Source organism: Condylura cristata, unplaced genomic scaffold (assembly GCF_000260355.1).
Source record: "Condylura cristata isolate star-nosed mole 26May11 unplaced genomic scaffold, ConCri1.0 scaffold00023, whole genome shotgun sequence".
Lineage (NCBI taxonomy): Eukaryota > Metazoa > Chordata > Mammalia > Eulipotyphla > Talpidae > Condylura > Condylura cristata.
Genome location: NW_004567124.1, coordinates 35,577,233 through 35,590,227, shown reverse-complemented (window position 1 = coordinate 35,590,227; position 12,995 = coordinate 35,577,233). Strand labels below are relative to the sequence as shown.

Genomic DNA, 12,995 nt, shown 5'->3' with positions numbered 1-12,995 from the left:
AAAGAAACACATGTCTTTTGCAGCAACTTGGATGGAGCTGGAAAAGATCATGCTTAGTGAGATAAGCCAGAAAGAAAAAGAAAAATACCAGATGGTTTCACTCATAGCAGGAGTATAATGGACCAGTTGAGAAAAGAATAATGAACAGCCATATACCAGAGACATTTTGTGGGGGTGGAGTGGGGAATGGGATCAAAAACGAGGGGGTTGGGTAAAGGGGATGGGAAGTGCATGGGATTATGATGATGGCACATGGGTGACTCGGTGATGGGAAACCCACAGGGATTACATTTGAGATTTTAAAAAAATTGCACAAAATGATGTAAAAATAAACTATGATATTATAAAAAAAAGAAAGACATCAATATTCTCCTCAATACAATTTTAACAAGTTCTATCTTTTCTACAAATGGATAACTATAATTTTAAAATAATGACAAATGTACTGCTACTTGCATGAGTTTAAATTATGTCATTAATAAAGAGAAATTAAAGGCATTCCTAAATCTGAACTAGGCACTAAAGCTGACATTCAAACTCTTTTATGGAAAAAACGATTAAGATTTGGTAATTTTTGTAAGATGTCACTTTAGTGGGGGAAAAAAAGGACTTTACTTGGATGCTTAAAAAAATAATCTCAGATAAAGGACAAAAACCAGAGGAAGCAAAATAATTTTGCATCCTTGAGTAATACAGTATATATATATCTTTTAAAAAATTTTTTTTTTAATTTTTTTAATATTTTTCTAACACAGAAAATAACTTTACCTGCAGCATGTAGTTGATCTGCCAAGTCATATAACAACTTAAAGTTCTCTCCGCTCTTCAAACCCCGACCTGGCAAAAAAATTTTGAAAAACAAGTTAGCAAATACGAACACCATTCTATGAAAACACTACAATTTGTATGTCTGAGTGAATTCTCCTTTTATACAACTTCCACAATAAGTTTGCCACCGCATACTTAGTCAGGAAAGATTCCCTGACTTTTCCTGTTACACAACATTCAACTCTGTTGTAACTATGATAACTAATCATCTATTAGTCTGTAACATTTCACCACTAAAACAAAAACAAAAACAAAAGCTACAGAATTCTTATCTATCATGTTCACTGCTATAGCCACAGCTATAGGTTTTTACCAAAACTTCATTGAATGAAGCTATTATCTGAAGGGAAGTCATTACATTAGATGTCACATTCCTTAAGAGCAAGAACACCTGCCTTTTCCCCTTTCTTTCTCCACACTTGGCATAGAATACCTAATAAAAATTGAATGAATAAATTAGTTTAATATATCAAACTATTTGCTCTCAATTTCAATTGTAATATAAGGTGCTTGGAAGCTTATTGCTTTCATTTGATGTTTAGTTTGGAAATCTTTTTAAATCATAGTAGTAATAATTAGTTTTTCAAAAAGTCAGAAGACTATAAAAAGTTTTGTTTTTAATAAGGAGCATGATTTACAAAAAGAAGCAAATCTGCAATATTAACAATGTTGGTATTTAAAGGTGAAGAAACTTTCGAAGAATTACCCATTGAAACCTAGAAAACTCTGAAATGTCTTTCAGAGAAAAGTGAAGAATGAAAATCACAGAACACAGCCCGAAGATTCCAACAAGTTCTTTCTTTGATTCAAAAGCCAAATAAACTCTTCAAAGACAAAGATACCAAGCTTCAAACTTTTGGGCATAAGATCTGTACCACACTCCCCCTCCCCCTAGTGCTCATGACACAGATTTGCAAGTCAAGCATTTACTAAACTCATAATCTCATACCAACTTCATAATCAGTAAAATAAAAATAATACTAGCAATTTATATATTTCTTATATTTGAAAAAACATTTGTGCTTCTAAAATAAACACTAGTAAAGTAAAATGATTTTGTTTACATCTTTTAAAACTGAATAAATGACAATATTCCACTTACCACCAGATACCACTACTTTGGCACCAGTTAGCTCTGGTCGATCACTTTTTGTTAATTTCTGGTCAAGCCATTCTGATATCCCCGCTGGGGAAACACTTGATGCTGCATATGTTGATATAAATATAACAAAACAATGACTATGAGTTCAAATTATGTAATTATAATAGTTTATAAGAAAAACAATTAATTCCATGAAATTTAAATTTGGTAGTTACTGTGCATTTTTTAATCCTATTGTGATTTTGAAATGATTCAAACAGCCTAGACACAGTTTTGCCCCATAAGTTATATTACTTTTAAGAAGTAATTTAACTTTAAGTCTATCTGTAAAACTGGAATAACTTTCTCTACATGGGGTTCAAGTAAGGTACTGGATATGGTAAATGAAATATCCACTATACACTTACTATTACTACATTTCTCTATTCCATTAAATCACATAAGGATTATAGAAAACATAAGGATTATAGAAAATAGTGAGAGGAAAGGGGAAAAAAATCAATATAACAGATTAATTTTAACAAATTCTTTCCCATCTATTTGACCTACCCAAGCAACTATGCTACAATCAAAAACGCATGCTATAAACATTTTGTATTTTTGTATAAGCTTGAGGACATTTAGACTGAGTTCTCACAAAGACTCTGCATTTGAAATTTAATCAGATGCTCTCTCTCATTCTAATATAATCTGAGAACTAAAACCAAGAATCAAAATTAAGCAAACATAAGCTCTAAATTAATACTCACCTTTTTCTGAACTGGCACTACCACCACTTGTTGCTGCAGCTTCAAAAGATGTTCCTCGGACAGAAAACACCTTTACTTTCTCATCACACTTCACTGTACATAAAGCATTTCCTGAAATACATGATTTAAAAAAAACATAATCAAGAAAGGTAATAAATGCCTTGAGTTTCAGAATCTACTTCACAAAGATGAATAAATACCTGTGGACCTTATTTGCTACCTCTACTACTATAGGTACAAAAGTAACACTGGAGAAACAAAGTAATGAATATTTGTATAACCCTGGAAAGGTGCTGACCCACCTGGAAGCAAGAAACTAGAATAGGCAATGATACTAATAAGGTACACTCTTCCAAGAAAAAATATAAGCAATGTTTCCTTCTACAAAACAAAACAAACAGTAGCCCAGTAAGTAAGAGCTGCAAAAACTTAAGAATGAAGCTGCTATGAATGTGAAAGGAAGATAGTAAGTGAAAACATGATAGGCACAAAAAAAAAAAAAAAAAGAAATGTGGTATGCCAAGATCTTAGAGAATTTTTAGTATTAACAATCACACTGAGTAACCTAAATTCTGGCCAAATATTTCCTTCAAAGACTACTAAAGCTGAAAGGTCTAATTTTAGAATTGACTATTATACTGAAATACACAACATTAACCAGAAAAACAAGAGTTCACTACCTTCTCCAGATCCACCAGAAACCTGCTTAATTAGCAAAACATCAGTCAACTAAAGAGACACTGAAATAAATTTCTTAATGCAATGGAAATGGAATAGGAGAAACGAAGATGGTCAGGAACACTTTTTAAAAAATAGAAAGTTGTGCTTTTCCAGGTACCACCATAAATATATTAAATAGTGAATCTGACTTATTGATCACTGGAAAAATCTCACTCTGTAAACCAAATGAACAAGCAGTAAACAACAAGCTCTGGATCTGTCAGGGAGAAAATCATGTCCTTGGGTAGCAGAAATGCTAAGAGTAAGACTTTTCTCAGAACATTTGAGATGGGACAATTAAAGCAACCGTGTTAACTTTTTACGAATTTGATCTTCAAGATTAACTTCTGCTTTTAAAATTTACTACAATGTAACATGCTGATCAATTATTTTCTCTAGATACTCACCTGCATAAATAGTTCTCACAAATGTGTCAGGTGACTTGATTGCAATGATGTCAGAAATTGGGGCAACATCAAGTTTGGCTGCTATTCTTGGCAAAAGGTTCTAAAAACAAAAGACGAAAATGGCTATAAGCCATGAGTGGTAACATCACCTAAATGTACAGTCTACAGAAATGTTAATTCAAATATTTTACATTTCACAGACATCTTTAGACATATCACATCTTCAAGCACAACTTTCTGAGTAGTCTTTGAGATTAAGAGTCTACCATTACTCTATTTTATGAGTTTCAGGGCAATAAACCCCCTTACTGCAAGAGGCTGAACTGTATTTGTTTTAGTGAACATCACTAATAAACTGTCACCATTAGGAATTACTGAATCTACAGAAGAAATACTATCATAACAAAAATAGTGAATTCTACACTGCTTTCTACAGTTTACTCTGTGACATCTCCGAAACTTTAATGGTCGAACTCTCCCTATGCAATATCCAAGTCCCTCGCCTCATTCCATTCTCAAATCCTCTTTTCTAAGAATTCTCCCAGGATTATCCTCTAATTAGTCTTTTATTTTTATTCTCCCACATGTACATACAATTAGCAACTTAATAGGCACTAGTTTCTATTTTGTTTTAAAACAATTGTTAATATACATATTAAATGACCCTCAACAAAATTTATAAGGACTCCAAGGACAAATTTTCGTGTCTTATATGTCTCTTGTGTACCTACCGCATATCTAATAAATGGCTCTACGTAAATTGGGGCTAACAAGTTTTGACAACCTGAGTCAATTTCCCTATTGTGTTATTTTCAAGAGGAAAGATTTTTCAAAGTTTGAGTTGTTACCTACACTGGATGTGTAATGTAGCTCAACCAAAACAGAAAAGCTACTGAAAAGAAAGAGCACAATTAGAAAAAATAAGATCTTATAAAAAATAAAGGTTCTAAGAAAACAATTAAAATATCATTTAGAACAATCCTTACTTGGTGAATAAGTTTAAGAATAAACTATTTGTATAACAAATCAAATTGGTCAATATTTAAAGTGAGATTCAGTAAATGACCCTTTTTCTGAATCACATTCTTTCAACTGTACAGTAAGTATTAATAGAATATTCTCATCTGCCTGAGCAGACCAACCTATAAATTTTGTTATGTAGATACTTTTTTATGGCTCTTTTATTTTAGAACTTTCTAAGGTGTTTGAAATTTATTATCTTTCCTACTTTCATTACCCCTTGTTTTATTGTAATCATCCTGAGAATAAACTACTGGGTGCTTAAAGACACTTTTTTCCAGGCTTGACTTTTCATTAAAATTTACATTTACATTATAGATTGAAAATGGTGCCACCACCTGGTGATTCTATCACTCTTAAAGGAAAAAACTAATGAGTTCAAACTGATCATTGTAAGGGTTAAAAATAAACCAGAGTGGCGCTCCCAGGTGGCACAGTAGGTTAAAGTGCAGCACTGCAAGCTGGCCGCAATCACTTCAGTGCAAGTTCAATCTCGGCCCCCGGAGGTGACCCACATGGCACAGCAGACCTCCTGTCTCATCCACTGCTTCCCTTAGCGGTGTACTTAGTCAGTCGGCCTGTTCTGCTTCCCACTCTGTCTCTGGTGAATTCTTTCACTGTCCCTGCACTTCTGGCCTGTACGCCAGTTCTGTATGCATAAATAAATAAATCCTTAAAAGAAATAAAATAAACCAGAGCAAGCCCACACAGTCAGCACTGATTTGTGTCAAGAAGCAATACTGTATCAGGATAAATGTTCACAGACAGGACTCATTTTGCAAAAAAAAGATTAGGTACTGGAAATTTACTGTTAGTGTTGCTCACCATGATAGGTAACATAAGAACTTGTATCTGGCTTCCAAACACATTGAAAAATCAATGGCAACAAAATTGTGAATATAGAGGAAGTTAAAGCAAGATAACCTACATCGTAAAAAATAATAACTCTGTGAAAAGATATTTGATCTACCACTTGAGGAAATGCAAAATTTAAAGATACATTATTTTTTACTCATAAGAGTTGGAGAAATGGTAAAATTGTACAGTGCCAAATGCTGGCAAGGTGTACTTTCGTAAGCAGCTAGGGAAGTATAAACTGAGGCATCCTTTTAAGGTGCCTTAATACATATCAAAATTTTGAAAGTATATAGTCTTTGACAGTTATTTCACTTCTAGAACTCTATTTAATTTTTAAAAAATCTTTATTGAGATATAATTCAATGCCATATAATTCACCTATTTAGAGTATTCAGATCATTTTTTTAAAACAAATATTTATAGGGTTTTTAAACTGAACACAATGTAATTTTAGAACATTTCTGTCCCCCCTCAACAAGTAGCTGACTTGCTATCACTCTTATTATCCCCTCCACCTACACTAAGTAGTCTCTGACTTCATGTCTCTATAAATTTGTTTATTCTGGACATTTCATATAAATGCAACCATGCAAAAATATGGTGTATACAAACTTGTTTGTAAAGAGATATTTCCTTACAGCAAAACTTAAAACTGCAAAAAATTAGAAACACCCTAACTATCCCTCCATGGACAAATATGAAGTATTATGCAGGCATAAAAAATATGTTATAAGCAAATATTTTCAAGATATACTCTTAAGTAAAAAAGCAAAACTTGTCCTGGTGGTGCGGACAAGTTAAATCACAGTACTATGAAGCTGTCTGCAGACACTGCAGTGTGAGTTCAATCCCCAGCCAGGGAGCTGACCCACATGGCACAGCAGACCTCTCCTGACCCGTGCAACTGCTCCCCTCAGCAATGAAAGTCAGTCATTCTGCCTGTTCTGCTCCCCACTCTATCTCTGGTGAATCCTCTCACCTCCCGCACCCCTAACATGTACCCCAGTTCTTATATGCATAAAAATAAATAAATCTTTTTAAAAACAAAATAACTCATAATATCATAGATGTTAAAAACATTTGTAAATGTATTATAATTTAAAAATTGAAGAAGCCTAAAATACATTCTTAACTTCCTCAGAAGAGATAATTTACAGTAAGACAAAGAGAATTAGGTATCTTGCTCTGCATGCTGTTTTGCTATATGCTTCCTTTATAAAGAGAATGTATTTATGTACAATTTAATTTATTAAAAGAACAGTAACTATAGCCTATCAAGGATAAAATAAATAAGAGCTAGAAAGTAAGACAGACTTACTGACCAATTCCTTCTCTTAGGCTTCCTCTACATTCACCGTATTTTAAAAAAAAAAACTTCATGCAGACCAGTCCCCTCTGACTGCATTTTCCGTCTTCTGACATATCACAATGCACATGATTGTAGGACAGTTTTTTTTTTAATCCACAGGATGTCCCAAACCACCCCACAGTTTTTAAGTAGGAGGAATTTTGCCTTTTTATATATCCATCAGCCACTTGCATAAACCATATTTTGAGATGAGCTAGTAATACAATGACATTTACAAACATACAAACACTCAAGGATAGACAGATCGACAATGCTTTTAAAGGAAGAAAATTTTTAAAAATAAGAATTTTCTTTATGACAAAATGACACAACCAGGAATTAACTTTTTAATAAACTATGACAAAAATCTTTAAAGAACTGAGCTTTTTCCATTCTCTCTAAAACACAATTTGAAAACCTAGAGATGACATTTTAACAGAAATTAAAGCAAAATTTTGAAAGAATTATAGCAAAATGCCACATTAATTCAGAAAGCCAGGATTAGCTATCAAAACAGTCTACTGTACACTTCAGCACAGTGAAATCTAACCCTTCTGAATATTGACATCAGATTCCGCATTCTCAATCTTCTCACCTTTCCAAAGGCAGATGCTCCAGCACAGATGTGTGTGTAATTGAACTGCTTCTGAGTTTCCAAAATCAATGGTGTCAGTTCCTCTAAGAATTAAACACATTTCATAATAATTTCACATTCATATATTCAAGCATAATTTATTCAAGCATAATTTATTCATTCATTTATTTTTAACGATTGATTGATTGATGCACACAGAACTAGGGTACAGGCCAGAGGTGCAGGGGTGGTGAGAGGATTCATCAGAGACAAAGTGGGGAACAGACCAGGTAGCTCGACAAAAATATACTGCTGAGGGAGAGCAGCAGGCGAGACAGGAGAGGTCTGCTGTGTCATGTGGGTCACCTCCTTAGTCAGGGATGAAACTTGTGCTGAAGCAGCTGCCTTGAGCTTCATGGTGCTACACTTTAACCCACTGCGTCACCAGGGAGGGCCCTCAAGCATAATTTAGACATTACAGTTTTCCCCCAAAAAACCTCACCTGGAAGGAGGCCTTTGTATGCATCATGCTGAGCCACTAGAACTTTTGCTACACCTGCTACTTTGCAGAGATCTTGCACCACCTATGATTAGAAGTGTTTTAAATTATCCATGAAAGAGAAAGATACAATTAGAGCTTTCACAAATATCAACAAAGCATAAAGTATAAACAGCCAACTATATAGTTCTTATTAGGAAAAAAGACTGTGTGGGAATACAAAATATTCTTTAAAGATAGCTTATACCAATTTATCATGCTACAAATAAACCTTATGTAGCCTATTATACAGATTTTCAACAGAATTTCCACCTTGAAAAAGGAAAGCACTAACTAATAAACCAAAGTCAACATGTCTCTCTATTCAAATTTAGTTGTAAATGGTGTTCATAATTTTTGGCTTAGTGCAAGTATAAACTCATCACTTTTAGAAATGGTGAAATGAGAGACGGGTTAGGTTCTCTCAGTCTCATTCACAATAATAAAGTCAATACATTTCAGACTTACAGTTTACTAGATATAAAAAAGAGAGACTTAACCACAACTATTTCACAGGCCACTGTACTTTACTTGGCAATGTTAATTTCTGTTGATATTAAAATTAATGGACATGAGCAACAGAGAAAAGTTTTATATCACAGTACATGGTTAACCACTGTCTGTCTGTCTATGTACATATATCTATGATGAAACAAAATATTTTGTATTTTAGTTCTTCATTCTCCCTCTTTGGAATCAGGGTGGGGTTCTGGGAAAGTTTTTTGATCACTCTTAATTTTCTATACACACAAGGCAATTAGAATTCCCCTTTTAAAATCTCTTAAATTACTCTTGACAGGTAATATCAACTATTTGATTCAATAATCGTTACCATGATTTTTGTAAAGAAATCTATATAACTTAAACCCTAAAATGCTAGAATATTTTTTTTAACCCATGAACAGTAAGCAGATGCTAGAATATTTGAAATATATGCATGACATAGCATTCTGAACCTAGTTTCTGCTTTAGCAGAGTCATGGCAATCATCAGAGTCATGGCAATCATACTAAGGTTTTCTCTCTTGTTTAACTCTATGCTGATTCACTGATGAGTGGACAGAAAAGACTGTGCTCTTGTCACCCCTCACTCACTAAAGAAAGGATGCAGTACAAAATTATCTCTGCTGAGCCAAGCATTCACCAATACAAATACTATCAAAATGATTTCTTTATTGGCAAAGACTGTGGCATTATGCAGAAGAATCATTTGCAGCTTATGGGTAAAGAGCTACAGAAAACTGTATGAAACTGTAATCCAGTTAAGCTACTTACAGAGTTTCTTTATACAGATATTGGTTGTTAAATACACAGGTATTCTTTAGGATTTGAGTGTCACATGATAGTAAGATTGTAACTAATTAGAGGTGATTTCTGCTTTGATTTTTCCCACAGCATTGTAAAGAAAATGCCATTTCAAATATTTTTAAAGTAGTATTAGAAAAAAAAACATTTAAAGTCACAGCAAAAATAAACCTGGAATTTGTATATCTGAAGGCAAGGCAAATCGAAAAGATCGATTAACCATATCACACACACTGCAGTTAATATCAACCATGTAAGATCCAAGAATGGTTACCATGATTTATGTAAAGAAATCTATATAACTTAGCAAACCCTAAAACTGCTAGAACTTTTCTTTTAACCCATGAATGATGGATAAGCAGATGACAGAATATTTTGAGATACATAAACATTTTGGACCTGCAGTCTACCAAAACACTCTGCATTGAAGCCATTTAACAACAATAACAACAAAAATCAAACCCTCTGAAAAGAGTTTCTCTCCAAATTTCTTTCTCTGAAAGAAGCCAAGCTCCCAAATACAGTCTTGGTAGCTCACAAAATGTATGAGAAGCAATTCATAGTTCAAGATAGATAACACTTAATGAAAGCACAATTTGAATTACATTTACAGACCCAACAAACCAAGTTATAGCACCTTCTAAGGGGATTCATTTACAAAGTTGCCATTGTCTCATTTCAACAACAAAGCCAAGAACATCTTTTTGTACCAACTATAGTTTGAAAAGCACAGTACTAAACATCTGAACTTTTATACCAATTAAAAATTACTATCAACATCCACGATACTCTCTGTCCAGACTTAATCACTTTCAGGAATTAAAAACAATTAGCAAGTACATTCACCAATACAAAAAAGGAATCAGCTATTAACCTCTACAGGAGCTCAAATTTTACTATTATAAGGGTACCTGGTGACACAAAGGAGCCAGTGGAACTAAATCAAGAATTCTACCTCACTTAAAAAGAGAAAGTACCTAGTAAGCAAATCTTTTAGTTCCTTTTTCACATGTAGTAAAGATTGTAACACCAGACATTTAATGAGGATTAAAGCCCAGTTTGGGTTATAGTCATCAGCATAATTCTTTGTCACCATGTTTCCCCATCTCTTGATGGAAACTATATTTGCTTTGGTTGACCTTAAAATTTTCTCACCTTGTCACATTTGGTTCCAGCTACTAAGCAGGACACTTCACCTCCAAGATGTTTGGCTGCAGTGATAGTATTTAATGTAATGGGTGCTAGGGTATCATTTGCATGCTCAGCTATTACCAGGGTACTCTGAAATCGTAGCAATGAAGCCTAAAAAGAAAAAACAGAAAATGAAATAGAATGTTATAGAAATTTTTTTTACTTTAATCATTAAGTATGTGTGCTTTAAAGAAAACCATACACAATACTTAATTTCTTAAATATATTGATAAAATACTTGTTCAACAGCAAAAACTGGGCTATTTGAAAAACAAAAAATTCAAATGATTATTCTGCTAGGAAAAATTAATTCTATCAAAACAACTTTCCCACTAATTCATGTTTAATGATAAACTGCTGAATATATCTAAATGTGAAATTTTTAGAATACCTGTCAAACTACCACCAATTCAATGTATTCAATTATAGCATTAAGACTAATAGAAATATTGGGTCACTAAGTTTCAAGGTGCTTCCTATTGCTGTGGGCAAAATGTATTTCAATACCAAAATCATAGATCACATAAATCCATTTCAATATACACTGCTTAACAATTTTGCCAACTGTTCAAATATGTTTCCAAATTCAAAAAAGAAGCTTACAGCTTACCCAAAGATGAATAATAATGATTCCTGTGCTCAAAGCTTTCAAGGGAAATAAAGCTTGTTTGCATATAGTTATGAGAGAGCAGCTTTAAAATTAATGAACAGATCCAAAGTGGTGGAGGCTGCTGATCAAGAGGAAGGAAAGAAGAAAATTCAGGGGGAAAGATGTGCAAAGGTATCACATGAGGAGAGAAAGAAAACGTCAGAACTATTCTTATGGAAACAGCAATGAGAAAAAAGCACTAAGAATTAAATGGCATGGCTGTGTTCTTTAATTCAGCAATTATCTTTAGATCTAGAGCTGCAGTGAAGAAATGATAACTCAGACATCTAAATTTATAAAATAATGTGCTTTTTTTTTTTTTTTCATTTACTATACTACAAGTACCAACTGCTGGCTTTAATATTCCTGGTCTTTGTTAGCACAGCATAGTCATTTGATTATTAGCACTTTGGTATTATAAATAATACAGAGAAGGCCATCCTCACAGCTAAAGCCATGAACTCACCCTGAACAAATGAGAGTTTATTCCATCTAGAAGACAGAGAGCCTTCTTCCCTTCAGCCACCTAATTCTATCATTTAATTTCCAACTTTCTCAACCTTCTAAACCCCCTCTATTCTTGATGAACTGGAACCCAGAGCAGGGTGGGGGTCAGAGACTCCAGGGCAAGTCTTCCAGTGGCAGAAATGCTTCCAGAGCCACAGCAACCTGAGTCTAGGAGGAAGAGGAAATAACAGCAGACCATATCAAAGGAAGGAATCCCTACATTGTGCAATAGATGGCACTTCTTATGTTTTCTTTCTCCTCTTTTGCTTATTCAAAGGGAGTAGAAAAGGGGGACAAAAATGAGACCATTATTGTTGCCAAATTAAGTACCTGTATATAATTTTCCTTTCTGATTTTTTTCTCAGCCATCACATCCAAATAATCACTAACGTCATAATAATGATTATACATACAGTACCACCTAACTTCACTTACTACTCTTCATCATCAATGCCACTCACTACCCAGTGCAAGCCACTATCCCTCTCTTATAATTTACAATCTCCTAACCCAACTTTTCTCCCTACAGTCTATTTGTTTTCTCTATGACACAGATTTAAGGTGTTATTCCCTGTTAAAATCATGGCCTCATTCTCATCACTTTCATTCAACATGGTACTAGAAGACTTAGGCTATTCAAATGAAGTAAAAAAAAAAAAAGTAGCTAAATCAGAAAGGTAGACAAAAACTGTAACTATTTGCAGATGACATTACATTATAGAAAAGCCTAAGGATCACATACACAAATACCTGTTAAAATAAATATATCTCATAAAGTTGCAAAGTCACAAAGATACAAAGTCGACACAAAAATCTGATATATTTCCACATTCATTTATTTTCTCTTTCTGATGACAAACCATCAGAAAGAGAAAATAAAAAACCAATCCCATTTACTACTGCAAACTGTATTGAAAATATATACCTAACCAAGGAGGTAAAAAGCTTTAAACTGAAAACTGTAAGACATTAATGAAAGAAATTAAATATATAGATAAGTGAAATGATACTCTTCATTCACAGGTTGAGAGAATTAATATTGCTGAAATATCCAAACTCCCCAAAGCAATCTACAGTTTTAATCCAATCCCTATCAAAATGCCAAATGCATTTTTTACAGAAACAGCACAATCCTCAAATTCCAATTGAATCACAAAATTCCTCAAAGCAATCTTGACCAAAAAAAAAAAAAAAAAAATG

General features: G+C 33.5%; 1 protein-coding gene across 1 annotated transcript in view; it reads right to left on the bottom strand.

Annotated features, from left to right (window-relative positions):
- The window catches only part of ETFA (electron-transfer-flavoprotein, alpha polypeptide), a 76,025-nt gene that overhangs the window by 45,942 nt on the left and 17,088 nt on the right, over positions 1–12,995 (bottom strand). Inside the window, exons 2-8 of the mRNA XM_004688007.2 lie at positions 10,604–10,750; positions 8,109–8,190; positions 7,628–7,710; positions 3,807–3,906; positions 2,680–2,790; positions 1,931–2,032; positions 769–837 (exon numbers count right to left, since the gene is read on the bottom strand). Coding sequence (XP_004688064.1) covers positions 769–837; positions 1,931–2,032; positions 2,680–2,790; positions 3,807–3,906; positions 7,628–7,710; positions 8,109–8,190; positions 10,604–10,750 — 694 coding nt within the window. The remainder of the gene's footprint in view (positions 1–768; positions 838–1,930; positions 2,033–2,679; positions 2,791–3,806; positions 3,907–7,627; positions 7,711–8,108; positions 8,191–10,603; positions 10,751–12,995) is intronic.